This window comes from Chamaea fasciata, unplaced genomic scaffold, assembly GCF_029207755.1.
Source record: "Chamaea fasciata isolate MVZ Bird 193981 ecotype frontalis unplaced genomic scaffold, bChaFas1.0.hap1 SCAF_7, whole genome shotgun sequence".
Classification (NCBI taxonomy): domain Eukaryota; kingdom Metazoa; phylum Chordata; class Aves; order Passeriformes; family Sylviidae; genus Chamaea; species Chamaea fasciata.
The window spans coordinates 37,622,008-37,646,367 of NW_027094092.1; the positions used below are offsets into that span (position 1 = coordinate 37,622,008).

The 24,360-nt window shown below is 40.7% G+C and overlaps 1 protein-coding gene across 4 annotated transcripts in view; it reads left to right on the forward strand.

Annotated features, from left to right (window-relative positions):
• Nucleotides 1-189: 189 nt before the first annotated feature.
• The window catches only part of LOC136292553 (signal recognition particle subunit SRP54), a 35,376-nt gene continuing 11,205 nt past the window's right edge, over nt 190-24,360 (forward strand). Inside the window, exons 1-16 of one of the 4 annotated variants that reach the window (XM_066188425.1) lie at nt 190-413; nt 3,842-3,950; nt 5,312-5,403; nt 5,989-6,073; nt 6,969-7,073; nt 8,703-8,769; nt 8,856-8,913; nt 9,599-9,749; nt 10,629-10,777; nt 12,122-12,222; nt 12,329-12,415; nt 12,832-12,905; nt 13,155-13,263; nt 14,041-14,211; nt 14,693-14,788; nt 15,426-15,889. In XM_066188425.1, coding sequence (XP_066044522.1) covers nt 3,873-3,950; nt 5,312-5,403; nt 5,989-6,073; nt 6,969-7,073; nt 8,703-8,769; nt 8,856-8,913; nt 9,599-9,749; nt 10,629-10,777; nt 12,122-12,222; nt 12,329-12,415; nt 12,832-12,905; nt 13,155-13,263; nt 14,041-14,211; nt 14,693-14,788; nt 15,426-15,517 — 1,515 coding nt within the window. In that variant the 5' untranslated portion in view covers nt 190-413; nt 3,842-3,872 and the 3' untranslated portion in view covers nt 15,518-15,889. Of the gene's footprint in view, nt 414-3,485; nt 3,585-3,841; nt 3,951-5,311; nt 5,404-5,988; nt 6,074-6,968; nt 7,074-8,702; nt 8,770-8,855; nt 8,914-9,598; nt 9,750-10,628; nt 10,778-12,121; nt 12,223-12,328; nt 12,416-12,831; nt 12,906-13,154; nt 13,264-14,040; nt 14,212-14,692; nt 14,789-15,425; nt 15,890-19,333; nt 19,487-23,505; nt 23,683-24,360 lie in introns of those variants that run through there. The other 3 variants (XM_066188426.1, XM_066188429.1, XM_066188427.1) reach the window with 3 other exon arrangements.

Genomic DNA, 24,360 nt, shown 5'->3' on the forward strand with positions numbered 1-24,360 from the left:
GCCCTTCGGCGCCCTCTCCCGGCGCGTGCTCGCGCTGCCGCCTGACGCCACGCCAGGCCCCGCCCCCCGCCGGTGGCGCGGCCGAGGGGGAGGAGCTCCGTCCTCTCTGGCCCTCCCGCGGCCACGCCTCCCGCCCGGCCATAAGGCGGCGCGGCGCAATTCGCGCCTGTGCCGCGCGGGGTGCGGGCGGGAAGTTTACGCGGCGCCACCTTAACGACGCAGAGGGCCAGCGCGCGTCCCGGAAACGGAAGACGACGGGGGCCTGCGGGGCGAGGGCCAGTGCTGACGTTTCCCTGGTCGGCGGCGGCTGCGACTCCTCGCGCTCCCAGCGGAGTCTCGCTGGGCGGCCTCGCCCCGGCGGGCAGGGCAGGGCTGGGCACGGCTCCGCCCGCGGGCCCCGCGCCGCGCTCCCGGTGAGTGCCCGCGCTGCCGCCATAGCTGCTCCGTAAGCGGGACCGCGACCCGTGGCGGTTTCTCATGTCGCGAAGGGGCCCCGGCCCAGTCCCGGCGAGGACGGAGGAGGCAGCGGTGTCTTCTCCGGTGCCGACCCCGGGAATAGGCGGCCTGTCTTGCGGCAGCCCGGGCTGGGCAGGGCCCTCAGTCCGCGGAAGCTCCGGGGGAGCCGTTCTGGGCTTCCCGAACCCAGCCGCCGCTGTCCGCAGCACCGGGACGGGACTCGTCCGGCCGGTGTCCGCCCGCTGTCCGCGTCCAGCCCTCGGTGCCCGGGGGAAAGGCAGCGGCCGGGTGCATATACCAGGCTCTGCCTTCGTCATTTTTCCTGTGAAAACGAGGGCATCGGGCCATAAGCGAGATAGCCGTTCCCTGCTGCTGCCTTTGGGGCGCCTTCCTGTCGTCAGCCGGGTAATTTTAGAAGGTGGAAACTTGTCGGTAAGGTTGAGCGTAGCTGCAGGAGCTCAAGGCATTCCCACCTGTGAAACAGCCGCTTCTCCGTTACAGTGTTGAACTTGTAGTTGATCTTAATCCACTTATGGGTACATCTAGTACAAGTTTATCGTACAGTTTTTAGGTGTTCCTTTTGCTTGTTATCTGTTTAAACAGCTGTTATCTTTTAAAGCAGCTGTTTAAATTGCTGTTACCCATTAAGGCTATGTTTTTTTCAAACTGCCGTACATTAGAGTATTGCCGGTTTAGCAAGACGGGTTTGGTTGGAGGTTTATGCTGGGTGAGTGGGCAGTCCGCCTCTTCAGAGTTTCTTCACAGGTAGTTTGCTATGCCACAGTAAGACATCCGCTATTTCTGCTGCCCCTGTATCCCTGGAATGCCCGTTTAGGGCTGGAGCACAGAGCTCTTGGGGCTGCAGCTGCACGCCGACCTGGGAGCTCAGTGAGGAGGGGACTCGGACTGCGCAGAGCTGGTGTCCGGGCTCAGCCCGAGGCTGTGCCCTGGGGCCAGCGGGGTTTAGCCCTGCTCGGGGTGTTTGTGTGTGTGTGTGGGGTGCTGCATTCAAGCTCAGCTCTTTAGAACTACGGCTGCTCAGCACACGCGTTCCGCACTTACTGCAGTTGCTGCTTAATGCCCTTCTGGCCATCTGCCAAGCCAGGCTGGCTACCTGCTGAAACATCTTACGCGTCTTTTTGTCTGGAGTGTGCCTCTCTACTTCGATGGACTGTGTCACAAGCTCTATTAATTTCCTTACTTGGCAGCCATTAGAAATTCTGATGGCTTATGATTTCTTAATGTGCTAGTGAGAGTAGTTTATATGAAAATGCTTAAACTCATCTCCCTAGCAAAGGCTGTCGGAAGAAGCTTTAGGAATTCTGCAGAGGAAACATTCATTTATTAGGACATAATTAACCTTCTGTATTTGGAGATCTGTAGGACTCTGGAAACTAATTCTAAATATTGAGTAATCAGATGACTTCTGTATTTTCGCCGTCCTATCACATTTCTTAGCTAATATATTCAAGTATTATAGTTAAATTTTGTCATTGGTTGCTATTTTAGCAGCTCAGAGCTTACTGAGTTGCAGGGCTATTTTTAAGGGTTTGGGGTTTTGCTTTTTCACAGAAAGTTTCTTCTTGCTTGTGTTTATCACAGAAAATTACCTGGAAAATGTTTTGAACGTCTGTTTTGCTGGGATTGTTTGATAGAGCCTGCTGGTGATAATGATAATGCTTTTTTAGAATTGCTCTGCAATAGTGTGACTGGTATGGCTTGTAAGGAAACCTTGGAGTTTGACCACTTCAGATAACACATAGCAGTTCCCTTCCAGCAATGTAAGAAGATGGACATCAATTCCTATTAGTGTGCTAGTTTGCAGATACTCTACTGGCAGATTTCCTTAGGAAACAGCATTGTAATGGATGTCATTGCTTATATATTCAATGTACATTAAATCTAAAATGTGTAAATGTATTTATTTGTGTCATTTGCCATACCCAACACCTGTACTCACACAGGATTTATTTATTGTCCATCTTCTGAAGCTCTTGGAGACTTTGTTCTGCATTGTGACCTCAATATCAGGGGAGGGTGGGTTACACTGGCCATTGTTTTGGGGGTTTTGTTGCTGGTTTAACCTACCAAGTTGGTAACAATAGTAGCTCTAAATTAGACAAAGCAATCTGGAGGTTGGCTTACATGAGTGCCTTGTTTTAGTTCTTTTGGAATGTATCTAATTTTTAAACACATTTTAAACCATGCTCTTTGGGGGTTGAGCAGCTGATAAATCTCAATGTGTGTATACAGTGAGCTGCTTTGTTAGTCACATTGGAGCCCTCTCTGTTAAGTAAAATCAGAGTGTAGCTGGTGGTGCATTCTTCATTTCAATAAATGGACCAGCCTTTCTTCTCTGTTTCCTTATATGAGGCAGGGGGAAGTCCCAAAAATCTTTGAAATTCTCATCTGTTTTGGTTACAGAGGCTCCCATTATTGAGAATTTGGCTTTCAGTTCTGAAAGGAGGACCTCAAATGTGAGATTCTGATTTGGGCTATCAGCAAGGAAGTAATTTCAGCTGACTACAAGGGAACAACACTGGAAATGGAAGATAAACAAGAAATATTTGAAGTGTTCAATTTCAGCAGTAGCTGTAGTGTTGCAAATTTTTGTTCTTCAGACAAATTTTGGTTTGCCCTTAATCAGAATTTTAGATTGCTAATTCTTCCATGAGTTCTCCTGAATCTGGCCACCTGCTATAGGCAGTTGACTAGAATTTGTACCCTTCAGAAATTAGCTTCTGTGGTTTCCTAAGTGTAAATTACGTTATGCTTTAGGCTTATATATGAGATTTGTGTTTCTAGTGAACAAAAACAGTCTGTCCAATACAGATATTAAAAACTACAAATGAACTTTGTTTATTAAAATATAAGCGTGTTTGTAGGGTTACTGAAATGGGAAATTCAGTTTGATTTAGTGAAAGCTGGATAAAATGCAACTGATAAATAATGTTGAATTTTGCTAAAAAATAATTTGCTTCTGGTCTTACTGTCTTTTCAGGATACAGAGTTTCTAGGCTATTCTGCTTGATTTTGTTCTGTTGTGTAGAATATTGCTGACAAGAGGATAAAAAGAAGTTGGCATTTTTTCTGGAAGCCTCTCTGGACTCTGGGTTTTATTTTTCATGGTGAATTCATTGTACATTTATTCTCACAGTGAAATCCTTCCTAATTGAATTGTGGTATCTCTCTTTTTAAGTAGGCCATGAGGATTGCCTAAAATTAACTTCAGGCCAATATTTCCTAAAAATAACTTTAAAAAGAAAAACTTGTGCACTTTCTGGAATGCATAGCAGGATTCTGACCCAAAAGTTACTTGAGTAATTAGTTCGTGAAGGCGTAGATTCAACTAGTTTAAAATGTTATTTTTTAATCTTTTTTCCAGATCCTTCTGAGTTGTACTTGAAGCCGCCAAAATGGTTCTGGCAGATCTTGGAAGAAAAATAACTTCAGCATTGCGCTCACTGAGCAATGCCACCATTATCAATGAGGAGGTATGTACTGTGCAAATGTGATGGCACTAACACTGGAAAAGTTCTGAGGAGCAGTTCTCAAAGGCTGATGAGAAGCTTTAAGTGGGCTCCCTAGACTCTTGTTTTCTTCAAGTAAAATTTCTACTAGAGGTTTTAACCCCCTAGTAGTACTGCTAGAACTTAAAACTAGGTTTATATGTGGGTCATCACTTCAGACATAGTGGGTCCCATGGTCAAAGGGTCCTTGAGCCTGGTGGCTGCACTTGGGGAGATTAGTGTTCTGTGGAGATAATGTGTGCCTAAGTTTGGATGGAAGGTGGGGGCCTACTCTGATTTGTGTGTACACAGGCAGACTATGGAGATGTGTACTAGGCTGCTGGAAGCTGAAATGTGGAAGAACAAATGTAAGCTTTGCTGTCTGAAATGTGAGGAATGTGTTGCATTTGCTGCCTTTATATTCAAGCCAGTGTGTGGTTCTGGAAGTTTGTTTGGCTTAGTATGGTCTGTGTTTTCTGTAATTAAGAGTTTGAAATTAGAATTCGGTGTGTTCTATCAAAAGAATTCAATACAAGATGGAAGACTAGCTAATGGGATGGTTTCAAAGTGTCTTGTAGTACATGGATTGCTAGAAACTCTTTTCAGGTGAAAAAATGGGTGGCTTAAAAAATAGGCTTATTGAGAGCTGTAGGGTTAGAACTCATGCATAAGAGAGAATGTTTTCATGTGTCTTCTGCTGGGAGACAAAAAATCCTTACTTGAATCAAATATAACCCAATTAAATTTTATCAGCAATGGAATTTTTTTTCCTGCAATAGCTCAAGATGTGAAAATGAGGCCATTTATGCAGGTGTTACTTTCAAAAAAATCTTTCTGTTCTAGACTTTGAAAACTGAGAATAAACAGTGTTTCTAGCTGAGGTACCTGCTTGCCTAAAAGGCATACAATCAAAGCAGCAGTCCAGTTTCTGAAAATGCAGGTAGCAGGGTGTCCATCTTTAGCATTTACAGAATGGTGTTATGATCTGAGATTTTTTTGGTGTACTCTTTAAGGAGTACCCAGAAGGGAGTTCAGGAAGTCTTGCTGCCATCTGAGCTGTTGGCCATAACACTGTAGGAAGTGTTTTGTGTTAGTGTTGTGTAGTGTGCAGTTGTTACAATTGAGAACCCTTCCCTTTCAGATTTAAATTATATTTATATAGGAACAAATGCACAGGCTTTTCTTGTGACAGTCGATTTAATGATGAGACTACATGCATTTAGTTTGTGAAGGCCATGGTTATATCATAAATAGACTTTTGCATTCTTGTTTTGACTTAATAGTGGCCTAGTTAATCTCTGTGTATTGTAAAACAATTTTTCTGATTTTTCTTTTATACTCCAAAGGTTTTAAATGCTATGTTAAAAGAAGTATGTACAGCATTACTGGAAGCTGATGTTAATATCAAACTTGTGAAGCAACTTAGAGAAAATGTCAAGTAAGTGAAATAATCAAAATGCATTTAACTTTTGATATTTGTAAAAGTTGTAATTTGAGGTTACAGAAGAACAACTAATTTATAACTTAATATGTTGGGGTATTTTTTAGACACACCCAGTCTTCTTTTAACAGGAAAACAGCTGTTTTAACTAAATGTTTAGCCAGTTTCATCAAAATAGTCTTTGGTCAAATTTAGCCATTTATTGCTGTTACAGGCTTGTTTCAAAAATCTGTTGCTGTCATCAGTTGAGTCGTCTGATAAACAAGTTCTTCATTACTTCATGGACACATCATCTTCACATGTTCTGTGCTGGCTATAAATAGATCTGTGTATGTGACTAGCACTGTTACCTTGCCTATTTTCAGATGTAATTTTGGTAAATGCAAGTCTGAAAGATGCATTTTAGAAACCTGTTTTTGTCCTCTGCAAAGAAATGTCTCCAGTGCATGTCACTTCTTAAGTACATCCTGTCTGAAAACTGAGAACAAATCAGGGTGCTGTTGCAGTTGTTAAAAAACTTTATTACTAGGTTCAAGTGATGCTTTAAGTTATGCTAGTGTTTCATGCTTTTCTTAAACTCAGGTCTGCAATCGATCTTGAAGAAATGGCATCTGGCCTTAACAAGAGAAAAATGATCCAGCATGCAGTTTTCAAAGAGCTTGTTAAGGTAGGACTTCAAAATTCTGCATTGCATCACTTTCCTTGTACAGTCTGGAAGTAGTGCAGTGGCAGGCCAAGCTTTTAGGTGGTTATGTGATACCTGCAGTTTTGCTTTCTGATGTGAGGCTTCTTACTATTGCTAACAGTAGTATTCTCATTGAAACTACATCCTGGGCATTTCTCAAACTAACTTCAGTTTAAGCTTTAAGTTCAATTGTTCTTGTTCTTCAATTGAAATGTAAAGACAAGAGTAAAGTACTGTTTGCGACTAGACTGTCTTTGGTTGTCCCAGAACACACCTCTGCTACCCTAATGTTCAGACTACTTATGAACCTTTGAAAAAGTGTTAAGTAACAACCCAGCAGTTGAGTGCAACATTTCTCATTGATCTGCCTGCTTGGTCAAATCAGGACTTGAGTATCTGTATTCCGCCCTCTTTCAAATTACCAGTGTAGTCACTTGTTCTTCTGTAGTCCGTGACCAGACATATGGTGGCTCTCAGGAATGTGTGTACCTTCGACTCATTTCACAAGTGAGGCAGCAACCCTAAAAAGCCTTCTGTGCTGTAGGATTCTCACTGGAAAAAGCCCATCCTGAGCAGTGATAAGAGGGGTGGAGGTCACCTTTCTGTGTTGATTGTTTTTCTTGTGCTGTGTATACAGGTCATCCTGACTGTGCTTGGTGTCAGAAAGAAATTAACATTGTTATTGCAGAATAATCCTGTAAGGGTTGTTGCTGTTCACTGTAAATCAGCAAAAATCTAAGCCAAATAAAGATGAGAATATGCAAAAACTGGTTTTTTTCCTTTAAATATAAAACCAGGCACCTAGCAGACTGTGACACCAGCTGTTCTGTGCTTTTGAAATTTGGATCTGCTGCCTATGTTGCTTTTTGTTCTTTAGCTTGTAGATCCTGGAGTCAAGGCATGGACACCTACCAAAGGAAAACAGAATATTATAATGTTTGTTGGTTTGCAAGGAAGTGGTAAAACAACAACTTGTTCAAAGGTAACATGCACTGGATCTCTTTGCATGGTTTTTGGTTGGTTTGTTGGGGGTTTTTTTGCTTGGGGAAGCTGGTGGTCTTTGGGCTCCTTCGGTAGGGATCTGTGCTGGTTTTGTTAGTAGGGAAGTTCTAACTCACTGCCATGTAGAGATATGTTTGAGAGGGGTTTCTGATATGAGATGAATGTTGAAAGTAATATTCTTTTGGGGCAATTTATGGCTTGTTGGACTTACTTCAGAAATTTTTAAACTGAATTCTTGATGAAACAGTACTCTATAAGAGAGTCTTTGTATTTTTCATTTTACTTAGTGGAGTTAAACCACATCATTGTAGTTCACTTTCTAGATTTAAGACTAATACTAAGAATGGATGCTCATTGCATTACTTATTTAGAAAAACCAGTGGAATTTGGCCTTTGTATTAGATACCTCAGTTAAGTATAAGTTGGTGATGTGAAACCTCTTCCAGCCCTAGATTCATTGAGGAAATTTGCATTTGTATTTTTTAAGGCTAAAAAAAGAATGCTCTGAATCAACATATCTTCACATCTGCAACAAGGCCTTCCCTGTTTGTTAGTGTAAGGTCAAACAGCACACCATTCCTTGTGGGTTCATCCACTGCCCGTGACAGGAAGTTTTAATCTTTGCTTTCCATTTTCCAAGGACCTCCTGGACTGTTTGTGTTTCACTGTTTTGCTTCTCCAGCAGATGTCAGGGTAGTTAGAAGTCCCCCAGAAGAACCAGGGCCTGTGACTTTGAGGCTGCTTCAAGCTCTCTGTAGAAGGCCTCATCCGCTTGCTCCTTCTGATCAGGTGGCCTATAGCAAACACCCACAACAGCATCACCCTCACTAATCTGCCTGTTTATCTTAAACCATAAGCTCTTGACTCACTTGTCATTCACCCCAAGACAGAACTTGATACATTCCAAGTTCTGAGGAGAAATTATCCTGTGGAAAAAAGACACATCTTAGTTGTTTTTTGTCATCTCCCTTTGAGATTCACACATAGTGAAATATTGAGGATAGCCTGCTCTGATTTCAGAAGACTTTCTTAGTGCTTATGTACGTGAATTTTATTTTGAACATTTGTCTTTGGTCAGTGTTTTGTGAATATGCATAGTTGAGTGTTGTAAGAAGGTTGAGGATTCTGTCCACTGCTTTAAAACATGTCCTTTCAATGGAAATATCTTTGTTCCTCTGGAAGTACAGAAACATAGAGCTGGACAAGTTGTAGCCATTATGATACTTGGTATTGAAGTATTGCTTTGGGTAGTTTCTACATGTTAGTCCAATCTGTAGTATTAACATTAAGAAGAATGCAGGAATTGGTAAAATGGGAACTTAGGTTATTTGTAGTAATTCCTAGAAATTGTCATTTCAAGAAATTGAAGTCAGAGGCAGAGTCAAGCAGGTGTTTTCATCTTGCCATTAATGATTATTTATAACATTTCTAAGTTTTGGCCATGCTTTCTAACTAATGGCCACGCTGACAGTGAAGAGCCTTACTCTGCGTCCTCAGGTATAGCAAGGGTGGCTTGAGTTTGTGTCCTCCGTGTGTGACTTCAGGCTGTTAGAAGTGTCATGTCAATGGGACTTTGGTGTAACAACTTGTTTTGGGTTTCATTTCACAGTTAGCATACTTCTATCAGAGGAAAGGCTGGAAGACTTGTTTAATATGTGCAGACACATACAGAGCAGGTAACACAGACTTTAATGATGCAGTTCTCTAGCTATAATAATTGAAGATTTTCTTAAGTAGTCCCTTGACTATATCTGTCTTACAGGTGCTTTTGACCAGTTAAAGCAGAATGCTACAAAAGCAAGAATTCCCTTTTATGGGAGGTAAGCATCTTTGAGAATCACTTTGGAGAACAATTCAACTCCAATTATGTGTTGTTGTGTATTGAACATTTTCCACTAAACTCCATCTAGCATTGCCAAATTGCTTTTATACCAGTAATACATTCTGAGTGATACTTGCTCTGATCAGTTGAGAATTCTGCCCAGTTCAGTATACTGCCAGGAGTAGCAGATACTATAGTGTACAAAGAGATCAGGTTTCCAGGAATAATTCCCTATAATGGTTACTCAATGTCTAGCAGTTCACAGACTTCTACAAGACATGGCCAGATTTTGGGGTAGTATCACACAGATCAAAGGATATTATTTTTGGATGCTTAATTTTTATAATCAAATAGAGACAGAAGTGGACCGAATTGTCTTTTATAAAGCAGTAAATAACTTTCCTCTAAGCTTCACTGGAGGTGAATTGTCTAGATGCTCAGCTAAATCTTATTTGAGGGAGTGTGTTATAGAACTTACTGCAGCTTCTAGCAGGTGAGACAGACTTCAGTCTCTGTGCTTCAGTTCACTGAGCAGTAAGGGTAAATGGCTTAGGAAGACTTACTTTTAACCAATTTTTGCTTTACATAAGAGGAATTCCCTCTTGAAATTCAGATGGATTAATAGTTAACAGGTTTATAATCAAGTGATGAAGTTCTGAGTCTCTCTTTTTCTTTTTGATCAGTTATACAGAAATGGATCCTGTAATAATTGCCTCAGAAGGTGTTGAGAAATTTAAGAATGAGAACTTTGAAATAATCATTGTTGATACAAGTGGACGTCACAAACAAGAAGACTCTTTGTTTGAAGAGATGTTACAAGTTGCTAATGCCATAGTGAGTAGTTTTGAGAAATACAGTAGCTTGGCATAGTCATTTGATGACAGTTGATTAATCTTTATCCTTTGTTCTGTGTGCATTTTGCTTTAACTCCTAGATTATATTAGAAATTACAGATATGAATAAGCAAGGGCTGAATGACCAGTGCTTGTTAGTTTTGTGACAGTTTTAATTCTTCTGTTCTTCTCTTCAAGGATGCTTGCTTATAACCAGACTGCCATTCCTGCTTTAACTTTTCCTTTTCAGGATCTTTGCATTGAAAAACTAGATAAAAGAACCAGTCTGGTTTCCTTTAACTATGAATACTAAAGTTTCTGTGATTGTCACAAATAATGGCACTGAAACTGAGAAAATAATTGGGTAACTTCCAACTGTTTTGATATGTAAATGAAGCTGTTGTTTCTATGGGTTTAAAAAGTCTGGCTATTTGTTTGATTCTGTGGTCTTGCATGACAATATGACACTTCCCACACAATTCCTGCTAATGGCTAACTTATTTTTAGAGGAATTGATGTCTTAAATATCTGAATGTAAAACCAAATGGAAGATGTTAGCTATTAACTGCCTGTAGATACTAATTATCTTATTGGCTCATGATACTGGCAAAAATCACTTGAATCATAACTAATAAGCACAAACGTATTATAGTGTTTTGTGTTGTAGATAAATCATATAGTCATACAGCGTCACAATTTTTTAATGGTCCTTAGATAATACTGTTCATAAAACAGTGGTCCTATTTTAAACTCTAGCATACAGCTCTTATATACTGTTATTGCAGTAAATTCTGCTACTGAACCTACATCATAATAATAATGCATGAACATTGTTTAGTAAAGTGGGAAATTACTATTTTATGTATCTCATTTCTCCTAGCAACCAGATAACATTGTTTATGTGATGGATGCTTCCATTGGCCAAGCTTGTGAAGCTCAAGCTAAAGCTTTCAAAGACAAAGTAGATGTAGCTTCTGTTATTGTTACAAAGCTTGATGGACATGCCAAAGGAGGTGGAGCTCTTAGTGCGTAAGTACTGTGGTGTAATAGTGTCCAGTATCTGGCCATGTGCAGCCAGCCGTGAAATCTGTTAGTGTCGGCAGAAACCTGTCCTGTGGAAGTGTCGCTCTCACACTGCACAGAATCTAAGTCAGTCACAGTCACACTTAGATTCTTGTCCTTCTTCTGGTGGGTAGGATCACCTGATGATATCTAACATCAGAATCTGATGATATGATGTATTTTCAGTACAGTAGTTTGTATTGTCATAGGTCAGACTTTTATCTTCTGAAATCAGCATCAAGCAATATTCATTGCATATTGTATTTTAGGCATTTTCTGGAAAGATACATTTGGGCTCAACAGATAGGACGTACATTAAGAGTTTTGCATCTCAAGAGTTTCTTTCCAGAAGGGGAAAAAGTGTACCTCTTCATATCTAGTGACCTTAAAACTGTAATGCAAGTCAAATTTCTGGATTGGCAATGTCCTGAAACTTGGTGAAAAGTTGTCTGTGGTCATACTTACTCAAATTCCATTCTTGGTGGACTTCCCATATGCTGTCTTTGCAGAATATCAGCCAGAAAATGTTATATTTTATCTTTAGCCTTACATGCTTGTTCCAACTGCCAGCTTGTTTGGAGCTGAGATGTTTTGTCAAAATAACTGACCCTGACTTGATAAATCCCTGCCTGACTTTGATCTGAAGTGTTAGAGTTCTTAAACTGCCATATGTATTTTGCTTTATTTATAGCATAATGTTAGAGCATAATACTAAAGCTTTTGGTGTTTTCAGTTTGCTCATTTGAGTTGTCATGTGCTCGTGTGCCTTAAGTGCGCTGTTTGCTCTGCACTGTCTGTGGACTGGAAACTGAGCTTTATCTAAAAGCTAGTGCCAGTGTGGTGGAAAGGTTCTGAGTTATGTCTGAGCTTTTTCCTGTGTTGAAAATGAGATTGTCTTTTGTATGAGGTACCTTGAAGAAATTGTAATCAATGCCAGTCATCTGACAGTATTATCATTAGTATCAGTGTATGTATCAGTAATATCCCAGTATTAGGATAAATTGGAGATGATTTGTTTTTCTTTCTTTCCTCTCAAGTTTCTTAAACTCAGCAATGAAAACTAGCAACTTCTATTTCTGTTGATGATTTTTTCCAAACACAGTTTGTATTTTGTAAAGTACTAATTAGAGAAAAATCTTTGTAACTACTCTGAGCTAAACATCCAAGTGCTGGGTATTCTTTCTTTAATAGTTCGAGGAGTAATGCAGATACTTCAGACAGAATGCATAGTGTTGATGATGCCTAGCTGATTACAGTACAAAAGATGGATGGTGTTTGAGAGGCCATTTCATAAAATGTATTTCATTGCAGAGTTGCTGCCACAAAGAGTCCTATTATTTTTATTGGAACTGGCGAGCACATAGATGACTTTGAACCCTTCAAAACACAGCCTTTCATCAGCAAGCTGCTTGGTATGTCCTATGTACAACTGTACTTAAAAGATACTTAGAATTGGATAATGGCAAGTCAAAGTGTAATCTTTTTAATGCTAATTTCAGATCTGTTTTCTTTATCCAGGTATGGGTGATATTGAAGGATTGATAGATAAAGTAAACGAGTTAAAGTTGGATGATAACGAAGCACTCATAGAAAAGCTAAAACATGGTAAGTTATTCCCAAGGCCTGAAGAGCAGATGAATTGCAGTGACCTGACCGTGGCAGGTGCTCTGTGACAGAGACCACTGAGTTAATTTGTGCTGTGTGGAGACACAGACAACTCATTCATGTGCACAGTGAAGAATGGTTTTTCTTTCTCTAGCAAATGTGGCAGCCAAGTAAATTGGGTTGTGTTTTTCAAACGATAAGTCTGTCAGACTGCGACTGCAGAATAACTAGCTTAATGGCTCAGCATGTGCCATCTGAAACTGTTTAGCCCTGTTAGTAGTGAAGAGGTTTATTTATCTACTTATCTATGTAGTATAGTATTTACTTTACGAATACAAAGAATGATTGAAAAAGGAGAGTAAGACCAAAATGCTGGTGTGACTTCTGCTAACTTTTCTTTTGTTGTTGTGCTTCAGGTCAATTTACATTAAGAGATATGTATGAACAATTCCAAAACATCATGAAAATGGGACCATTCAGTCAGATCTTGGTTAGTTATCCCCAAAATAATTTTATTTTATCAGATTTTCATTGATGTTTGACAAATTTCTGTAAACTTAAAACTCTTCATTGAAATTTATGTTATAATCTGTGCTCTGTTTTTCAAAAAGGTGAAATGGTTTGCCTACTGCAGTATGTAACTACTGAACTAACAGTTGCTGTCTATATTTCTTTCTGCTTAATTAAAGTTAGCTTTGCCTATTCTGACACAGCTTTTGTTTTCCATTCTTAAAACAAGGGCATGATCCCTGGTTTTGGAACTGACTTCATGAGTAAAGGCAATGAACAGGAATCAATGGCAAGGCTAAAGAAACTCATGACTATAATGGACAGTATGAATGATCAAGGTAAAACAAATTTCACCCACTATTTTTTTCTTTATTGTTGAACATGCTTATATAGAGAGAGCTTTCTGGAAACAAAAAGACATATTGCAGCATGTACAATGACAGAATATAATGACAAGAAATATGTAACATTTTTGAGAATAGCAAGGAGTATATGTGTCTCCAAACTTCTTAATAAATCTAAATATTTAGAGATGCTTTTCCTGTTGCTGCTGTTGCTGCTCTGTCTTGTCTTGTAGGTGGGATTTTGAATGATTTCCATTCTGTTGGAAATGAATGTATTTTTATTCATTGTATTGTAACTGTTCATAAAATATTAATGCTATACTTGCAAATTAGTCAGGTATGTTAATCTTTAATCTGGCATTGCTGTCTTTTTCCTGCCCACCATCAAATTTACTTGGTGATACAGCCTGGGCTCTGGAATTCAGTGTTGTTTCTAATGCACCTATCAGTCCTTTAGTAGTATGCTCTTACCCTTGTGCCAAACCCCTTAATACTGCTTAAGACCAAGTATCCCAAGAGCATAATTTATTCACACAGCTTTTTTCTATCATGGTGATTAACATATGAAGATAACAGCTTTTTAGTATTAATTCCTGGAATATTATGTCTCAATGATTTATGTAAAATTTTGCATTGTCACTTCTAAAACTAAATTTTTTATTCTCTGGCTCAAAATTAAATTCTCAACAATGAGAATGGGTTTGCTACCAATTGTAACATTTTTAACGTCAGTGACTCAATGGATTTTTCTTTTCCATGCTGTAATTGCAGAACTTGACAGTACAGATGGTGCCAAAGTTTTCAGTAAGCAGCCAGGAAGAATCCAAAGAGTAGCAAGAGGCTCAGGTGTTTCTACCAGAGATGTTCAGGAGCTTTTGACCCAATACACTAAGTTTGCGCAGATGGTGAAAAAGATGGGAGGCATCAAAGGTCTTTTCAAAGGTAAAAAAAAAAACCCAAACAACTAAACAAAAAACCCCAAACCAACACGAAAAACCCCACCCTAAAATTTATTAACTAAGGGGGGAGGTCACTTGATGTGTGAACACAGAGGAAATGAGAAAATACTGATTAGGGAGAGGAGAGAGTGAGTTCTAGCTTGCTCATTTTCGTGCTGTTTGAAAGTTTTTATGACTCTTTTTAAAAGCTGCACTGTTCTTCATGACACCAATGTGTGACTTAGCAAGGAGAGCTACTGTATTTCTGTCAATGAAGACTTGATTACTACTACAGTACTAACACTTCAGTCTGTTATGTGGAGTGCAGGGACTGTTGATCCTAAACAGACTTTTGAATGGCTGATGTAGTAACTTCTAAGAACAGACTCATGGATTTGAATCTAGAATTAGGAGGTAACATTTGGATTTATTTTATTTCTATGTTAAATCCACTTTCTTATGATTGTTCTGTTCTTTTTATTTAGGCGGTGATATGTCCAAGAACGTAAACCCATCTCAGTTGGCCAAACTGAATCAGCAGATGGCAAAGATGATGGATCCAAGAGTTCTTCATCATATGGGTATGTGCTGACTTCTTATAGCTTCAAGAGAGGACTGCCAATTATAGTGGAGCATTTGAGATACAGAATTGAGGAAGGGGATGGGAGACTATCTGCACTATATATCAGTATTAAGTGTTTCTAGGCTTTTCTAACAAGAATCAGAAAGTTTAGTCCAAATACTTTGCACTTAGCAGTGCTTAATCTAGTCTTTCATTTGGATGCAGCTCTCAAAATGAGCATTTGGAATGGTAAAGGATGTCTGTGGTAAAACAAATCTTCCTAGACTTCCCTTCGCTTCTAAGATTTGCCTCAAGTAATTAAATTTGACAAGAGCAGCTTTAAATTATAAAGTTACCATACCTGAACCTGACTGATTGATAATAGTCATTCCATCAAGTTTTTTTTTTCTTTTTGTCTAGTTCTTAATGCACAAGTCATCTTAAAACTTACCTAAAGCCTGGTGTTTTGCAGACCTTTCTGTAATTACTCACTCAGTTCTTTATTTTCAATAGCTGTTAAAAACCTAGTTTGACAGTCTTGGGCTTCTGCCTTTGTAGATTACTGGAACAGTGTGTGTACTGTAATGATGCCTCAAGCAAGAGAGCTGTTGTTCAGAGCTCATTAACACATTCACGTTCTCACCTATTTTCTGCAGGTGGCATGGCCGGTTTGCAGTCAATGATGAGACAATTTCAACAAGGTGCTGCTGGGAATATGAAAGGCATGATGGGATTCAATAATATGTAAAGAAGCCTTAATACAAATGGACTTGGTTGACTCTTCATTGCAATTTCAGTGAATGAATTTGCTTTCTTCCTTTTTACAGTGATGAGAGAGTGGTCTTTTGAAATCTTATCCAGGCTTCTCAGTTTCTACATCTAATTTCTGAAAACTATTTTTGCTTAAATTAGTTCTTCTCCACTAATAACTGATGGCACAAAGAGTAATTCAATTTAATAAAACAAAATCATGATGTAAAATTTTAATATCTAGAGACACTTTTTAATTGTTTACATCAAATGGCAGCCATTATATTTGTAAACAACCTTGACCTTTGGTTATAGTAACATAAAATGTCACAAATATACTGTAAAATAAAATTTAAGTGGTTATAAACAAGGGAATGGCCTGTTTCTTCAGTTCCTTTTAACTGTCCTTTATCTGTATGTAATGAGATTGTTTTCTCAGCTTGATTTTTTTTTTCCCTAAGGATTGGTGTAACTCATGTTTGGCATAGATACTATAAGAATAGTTCAGCACCTGAAAATGTGCTGTTGGTGCTCATCTGTGGAGCATTTTTAGAATGTGGATGTGCTGTGCTCAGGTTTGTACAAAACTTTGTTGCATAGAATTTCATTGTTCTTCCCCTATACACAAAGAATCAAGGGACTGAAGAAGTACAGGTACACAGATACCAAACTGTCTCATATGCTGAAGATAATCTTCATACCAGGCTGCCAGTTGAGCAGTTCTTTTGTTCTGGAGATAATTTCTAAAGCATATTAGGTGGAATTCTGTGCTGGTACTGAAATTTAAAACAAAGACAGCTGTATCTAACAGAGCATACTGCCCCAACTCAGCTACAGTCTGATCTTCATTTCCTATAGCAGTTTAGTATTTCAGTTTACTGTGTTGGTCTCAAAAGGGTAGAATCCACAGGCATGCTTCAGAAACTAGGTAGACCAAGATGAACCTTGAACTACAACATAGATCTTGGCAAATATGGTAAGATCTTTTACCCTTATCTTAGGGTAAGAGGGTATATTATAAATTTTAATATACTGCAGTTTGTAAATGAACACCAATTGCTGCTGTCCAGATAAAAGTTAAATGCAGTAGTTCAGACAGGTGCGTCCCTCTGTCAGCCAGTTCTCTGAGATGGTGACAACTACCAGGGAATGTCTTATGTACAAAATTATACTCTTGCACTAATAAAACATAAGCTGTGCTGTAATGTAGGTTATAATGTGAAACTATCTCCTGCTTGATTAATGGTATGTGTTCAGTATATGGAAGATGCTGAAAAATCTTCAAGTATGCCATCTATCTCAGTGCACTGCATTTTATGCATAACATTAATCTGGAAAAGGATCAGTTAATTTGAATCTTCATGTTTTAAATATAACAAAAGAATGAGTCCTTGTATATCACCAGCTTGTTGGGGAGCTGTCCTCAGCTACTGAAGTGGTGTGCTTACTAAGACCTGATTTTGCTTTTTTATAGTATTTTCAGTTCTTGAGCAGTATAAACCAATGCACTATTCAAAACCATGCAGGAAAGAGTATGAAATCTTGAAGTGCAGTCCATAGGGGAGAGTGGATGGTTAATGCTTTTGATGGAAATCAAACATGAATAGGGATATTGAGGATGAACAGTGAAGCCCTGTGCTCTAGGACAGGCTCAGTCAGACTGTCAAGTTACCAACAATTAACTCTATTTTCAGCTTGTGGCCTACATTTAGTTTTGAGTTCAACATTTCCAAAGTACTAAAACTGCAACCAGATATGAAGAGAGCTGTCACTACCTGAGTGTTGGCAGAGATGGGAAAATTGAGAATGCATTTTTTTTTTAAAGTATGTGTCAATTGTTATTTCTAAGATATATGCTGTGTATATTGCTCTTTGCTTAGCAAGGTATTTTCTTAGGTAGAAAATACTTCGGAGCCTGCTTAGAAAAATTGCCTGAGGATCTCAAGTCTGGAAAAAAAATACATCCATGATGGAGGAACAAAGAACAAGAGTTCAACTGTATAGGAGCACATCTAAATGGATTGGTGATTTACATGGCCTTTCATAGCTTGATACAAATAAAACTCTCCTGCAAATGTGTAAACACTCCCAGCACCATTTCCTTGCATTAGGATATTTGTACGCATCCTCTAAGGCATTTCAGAAAAGCCTGCAGAAAAGTTTTCTCTAGCCTACAAGAGTCAAGCAAAATTTGCTGGAAATGCTTGGAAGACTGAGGTCTGACTTCCTGTGTCTATCTTGCTGAAAGCTGTTGCTGCTGTCAGACAAGCTTTTGTCTGAGCTGTTTGAGCTCAGGCTGCTGCTGAGCAGCCTACAAAGAGGAAATGGTTATGATGGTCAATAGATAGCTGTGTGATAGAAGCTGGACAATTAACTATTAGCACGCATAAACATCTATGGCTTTGTTAACTCTGCCTTTCCATAGGACTTTCACCATTACTGTGCTAAATTTATTAAACTTGTCCAAGTTGCAAATGCCAATTGTTTTGGGAAAGATTAAATACACTGTGACTGTACAGCTGCTCTAACCACAGTAGGGGTGAAGGAAAGCAAGTTGCTTGGTTGATGATTGATTTAATGCTGCTCTTGAGGAACTATTACTCCATGCCAACCAATCCTTCACTAAACAGAATGTATACTGTGGGGCTAAGAAATATTTATAAGAAATAGCCTAACATTAGTTTGTTTCTTTGCAACTTTTAAGTGATTTATGTTTGTTGTAATCCCTTAAGCAGGTATTCAGCCCCATACTGTCTAAAATAATACTCTAACCTTTCATTCTGTAATCGTTCTGTTTCCTGTAATCATACATTGTATGTCAGCCCTTTTCACAAGGGAACATTTTCTGCCTTATGCTAGTGTAATTGTAAGTCTGATGCACCTGTACTTTACCTGGGCTTTTGTCATGGGCTCTGGATTACACTTTGATAATATGACTAAGAAAGTGTCTAAGAGCCCATATTGTGCTATAGAGTGTAATTTTTTGAAAACTATTCTTAATGATGCAGGATTGAAAGATGGCTCTTGCTGTCATGTAAGTGCATGTTACAGCCATTGGTTCCACCCCCCATATAAAACAAAAACCAACCAAAAAAAACCCCAACAAAACCACCTTTTCAATCACATAAAAAGAATATTTCAGATCCTTCCACCTCCAGCTGTTTTCACTGGTAGTTGACAGTTATTAATGTACATTTTGCCGGGATCAGCACACGCTGGAAGCAGAAGGGCTCTCAGCTCTCCCCAGGAACAGCTGAGCAAACCTCTTACCTGACAAACACTTCTCCCACCCTCCTGGGCATGCATGTTATTTTCTCACCCAGCCGCAGCCCAGGGGCCAGGACACTCCTGGTGCGCATTTCTTTCTTGATCAAGGGTTCGTTCTTTACAAAGGGCTGAGTTCCCTGAACCAACATCCAACCCTCCAAAGCTGAGCAAGGGTGGTCCTGGGCTAGCAAACCCCCTAACTACTGCCAAGGAGCTCCATCTGCTGCTTAAAATGTTAGTCTATTATTTTGCAGGGCTTTATACTGTTTTGGCAAGATGATGTGTGTTGCTCCAGAACGTGTTCTGTTCCCTCAGCGCAGTGGCGGTATGTTTCCGCCTCTGCGGAGGTACGGCTGTCCCCGGCCGCCCGGCTGTACTCCGGCCTCTCCCCTGCCTCCCTCCCGGCTCCGGTTCATGCCGGGCTGCGGAGAGAAGCGAGGCGCCCGCAGCCGGTGTGAACGCTACCGCACTCTCCGCCGGGCGGGTCCCGGTCCCTGCGCGCTCCAGCCCCGCGGCCGCAAGCACCGCCCCGGCGGGCGGTGTGACGGGCGGTGCCGCCCGGCCGCTCTCGTCTCCCCGGGCCGCGGCGGGCCCGCTGCCGCCCTCCCCCGGCGCCGCGGCGGGCGGGAGGATGGAACAGGGGCTGTCCGCCATCACCCTGTACTGCGCGCCCGCCGCCGGCGCCATGGAGCCCGAGCAGGTGAGCGGGGCCGGCGGGCGGCTCTCCCGGTCGCTGCGGGCGGGCGGCGGGGCCCGGGCGCAGCCGCTGCCGGAGCGGGGCGAGGCCGCGGCGGGCCCGGCCGGGGCGTGGGTGATGATCGCGGCCTGACCTCCCGGGGGTGTGCGGGGTGGGGGAGCCCCCGGTTCCCCGCTGTGGCGGCGGGGTGCAGTGGCCCGGCCGCGGGAGAGGAGGTCTGTCTGTCAGCCAGGCTGCCCTTCCACCCAGCGCGCTGTAATTACAGTCAGCTTGGCGGGCACGCGTGTCTCCGGTGTCTCTTGCTCGTCGGCGGACAATGCCTCTGACAGACGAGCCTGATGAATATTCAAGTGAGACAGGTTTCCACTTCTCTCCGTGCTGTCAAGTTGGCGGAGGCGTGGGAGGTGATCAGGGACAGCAGCTCTTAATTACAGTGCAGCCAGGCGGGCTCGCCTGCCCCGCCGCTCCTCGCCCCGGCCTCGGCTTGGCCCTGGGTGTTGCAGGTGCTGCCGCTGACCCTTCCCCGGTTGTGGTACCTTTCCAAGGCTTCTTGGGAGGATGTCTTTTCCAGTAGTCGTCCTCCGACACTGTCATCTTGTTGTCTTTTGTTTCCGAAAGATTCACGTGCAGCACAAGGGTGGAAAGTCAAACAAGCAATATGAAAAAAACCCAAACCACTCAAGCCTAAACAGCCCCCGCTTCCAAATCATAGCCAAAAAAAAAAAAAATAAATCAAAAAAATGAGTAAGCCAAGATAGCATAGTAGAAATATTTTTCATTAGCCATTACCAGCCTTATAGTGACTAGCAGTATCAGGTAAGCAGATATGTGCAAATTGAATTGCTCATCTTTCGCACAGAGTGGACATCACACAGTTCGGCCTTTGGGTCACAAGCTCTTACAGGGATTTCTGCATTTGGCAGGTTAAAAGGCACCAAAGTGAATAGCCTGATATCCCTATTACTTTTTACTTCTCTGCCTTATCTCTTTTGTGAAACTTTGTTATTGCATCACCTAATACTACTTGTGTCAGCTCTCCCAGCTTGCCTGCAGGTGTCCAGGCACACCTTATCCTTAACTGTAATTTATTTATTTTGGCATTTTGTATGTGGACTAAAATTCTATTGTGCTCGGTATTGTATCAGCACTTTCAGAAGATCCCCTGCTTTCTCTCTGTTTATGGACAAAGGGTGAGATAGAGTGGGTGTAGAGGGTAAACAAGGAACATGAGTTTCAGATCCTGACTGCTTCTCAGGCAAGGTTTGTATGTGTGCCATAAAGCGAAGAAAAACTCTGAGAGGACATTTAAAAGAAAGGGGAAATCGCCTTACAGTGTTTACCGAGTACCTCAAGAGTGTTAGCTAGTGTGGCAAAAGCACAAGAGTGACCGGCCTTGGTGTCTAATAGTTGCTGGAATAAAAGCCAGAGTAAATACTTCTGTGAAGTGGGCACAAGTGCTGAGTCTTTCAAGACCATATAATGTCTTTGAGAAGGAGGAGCCTGTGGAAAAAAAATGATGTCTGAAACCTGACTAAAGGCATACATTAGAAGAAAGATTTTTGTAAAAACTTCCTGAATTGGAAAAGATCAGATTTGTAAAGGAAGATCAAAAGTATAAATTCTCAAACAAGAAATACTGTAACATTTGAGCTATAAAGTGAATCTAGCTGATTGCTCTAGAATAGATCTGCATTACCACAGTTTTGGAAAGATAAAATTTATTGGTGCTGTACTTTCTGCTCTTACCTGGGAGAGTTGGCTTTTATTGATGCTGTGCAGGTAAAACAGTCATTAGGCCAGTGATGACTAAAACCCACACTCAGGTTTGTTGACTAGGTTATAACCAAAACAACAGATGACATACATTTTTTTTTGTTTGATAATGTAGGACTTTGAGCCAGATTAGTAAGAGAGCCAGGTTCACTGTTCCTTGGTGAATCCTTACTGTCTTGAACTATTGCATTTGTCTGAAGTGTACCAGTACCAGCTATGTGGAGCTGCTTACTGTAGGTAGTGTGAGTGTGGGATGAGTGTTGAGGGAGCTAAAGCTTGCTTTTAAAACTTGAAATATTAAACAACTTTTTTTTTTTTTTAAGTTAAAGTATTTGAAGCATTTGCACTAAATGAGCCAAAATCAGATGAAGAGACTGTGCTTTTAGAGGAACTCTTAAGGAGGGGCTCACATTGCTTGCTGTTATTAATCACAGTGATATTTATGATGTTGTGTTTGCAAGAAACAGTGCTCTTCAGTGCTGTGACTAAATATAAAAACAGTGTCATTGTATGATGCCAATAAAGGAGTGTGGAATGTTCATGAAAAGCTGATTCTGTGGTGCTTTTTGCACAAGAAGATACAGAACCGAGTCGTGGGAAGTGGCACTTTTATAATGGCAGCAAGGAGCCCTCCCTGTGCTCAGGTAGCTTCACTGTTTTCAGCATTTGTGTTTTTGTAGCTTTGCTCTGTTCCCAAGACTGATAGACAGCAGAGAGATTGCACTGGGCCCCACATAGTCAGTTTTGTCTTTCTACATGGAAATGTGATTCTGCCTGAAAATACAATCCTGTTTCAGCTGAATTACCCCATTAAAAACTTGGTGCTGGATTCTGCTCTGCTCCTGCAGGAAAATGCCTGAAACGTGCCCCCGTGGCTAAAGCAATGCTGGGGGAAGCTGAGATGACTTGCAGTTTTGAGAAGCAGTGGTACAGGGCTCGGAGAGATGATGAATGGGTGCGCTCCTCTCCTCACTGTAGAGCTCAGCACGTGATCTCTGCCTTCCCTCCCTCTTCTCTATGGGCATGAGAGGAATCCGTGGCTGGAATGAAGGAAGCAGTTCTGCTCCCCAGGACCCTCTGCTGCCTCTCTCTCCCATGCCCACTATCTTTCCCGGCTAATCAAGCGTGCTTGCCTTGCCAAAGCTGTGTAGTGTAATCTGGCATGAGAGATGAGGATGGTGATGCTGCACTTGCAGCAATTCGGGGATGTCTTACAGCTGTGTGATAAAACATATTTTTATTTATAATTTTGAATTGTGCTCTGTGGAGATCATTAGGTTTGTACAGGGAAGAAGTTGGAAATTGGAATGCATTTTATGCAACCTGGATTCTGTGCACACTACCACTACGCATGTCATGCCTTATGATACAGTTTCAAATTACATGAACTCATGCATTTTTAAAAACCTTCAGGGTACATTAAAAACATGTGGTTGGCATTTCCTAACCTCTGTGACCTTCTCTACATGGCAGAAGTGTTTTCAGCACAGTTTTGTGCATTTGATGCAGTAGCATCTAAAAGCTCTACCAAGATGAAGGCTCTGTTTTGATAGCTGCAATTCAAAACCTTACTAAAATTCTCTGCCTGCAGGAGTGACTAGCCTTACGATTTATTGACTGGCCTTTGAACTAGAAGTATATATTCTTAGTGCTTGTGACCCAAAGACTACATTGTAGCATTCAGCAGCTGGAGAACACAGCCAGACATTGTACTTCACACTTCGCAAGTTCTTAGCCGCAAAACCAAGTCTGGTCCTTTTACCCTGGTCCCTTGTACTAATCATGGTTGCTGATGAAAGCCCACAGGGGCAGATTCCTTGGTGCATCTTTTCAAAGCTTGAGCCTGGCTGCTTAGTTATTCAGTTTTCTTTTGTGTTAGAGGTGTCTGAACTTGCAAAGAGGTGGCTACAGCCTGTGAACTACTTGATTGATTTCATTAGATATTAATTATTAATTCCAAACTCAACAATAGTTTTAAATATTAAAGTTTATGTGTTTATCAAATTATTTAATGAAACATGGCTTCCCCAGAAGAAACCTTTCTGTTACTTTTAGAGAAGGGATCAGTTTTTATGTATGTGCAAACAAGACTGTTTCAGTCTTTTACCTACAGGCAAGGTCCTATAAATGTCCACTGTAAATGCTAATTAATCTAAAATATTTTAAATATCTCATGAAGTTTGTTAAGGGGGAACTTTCCAGTTCCAGAAGAATGTACTTGAGATAATGAGTTTGTTTTTCCTTTATAGCAACTTTCAAAGGGAGATAGCGGCTTTGAGAACGTGGAGCTGGGTGTCCTAGGAAAGAAAAAGAAAATTCCAAGGAGGGTTATTCATTTTGCAAGTGGAGAGACAATGGAAGAATATAGCACAGATGAAGAGGAAGATGAACAAGAGAAAAAAGACCTGTTGCCACCTGTAGATCCTGTAGGTATTTTACTTGATAAATTGCTATTTCTGGTTTACTGGGCAACTCTAAACATTTTATACCTAATTTTTTTGTGTCACAAATCTGATACAGTCTTTAGTATTATAAGTCTGATAATTTGATTTGCTTAAGAGACTCAGAAATCTGTGAAATGTATTACAGGGAAATTTTGTCCTGGAGTTCTCCACTTCAGTAGCCTTATTCATTAGAAATGGGTTTAATTTCTTCACAGTTCCAGTTTGTCCTCTCCAGCATTTCCCTCTCTAATAATATTTGCCTTGTATCTCCTTGATATGTACTGTTGTTTTAAAAAAAAATTTGGAAGGGAGAAATTTTTTTCCTTATATTTGTTGACAGTGGAGAGTTAAACCTGTAATTTTGGGTTACCATGACAACAATTTGATATAGTTAAAAGAGCATAAGAGGGAAAGAAACAGATGATATGCAGAAATAAAGGAAGACTGATGTAATTCATGATTTATAAGAAACAGATTTTAAAGGACCTGCCTAGCCCATGTAAGTGAAGTTCATTTGTGTTGTCAGCTGTTGAGATGTTGCTCAGCCTGTGAATGGAGTTTTCCTTTTATTGGTCTAGATTCAAGTGAAATCTCAACAATTAAAGCCAGTAGTATGCATTGTAGCTGCTGAAATGCATTTTCCTTTTTGTCAATAATTCT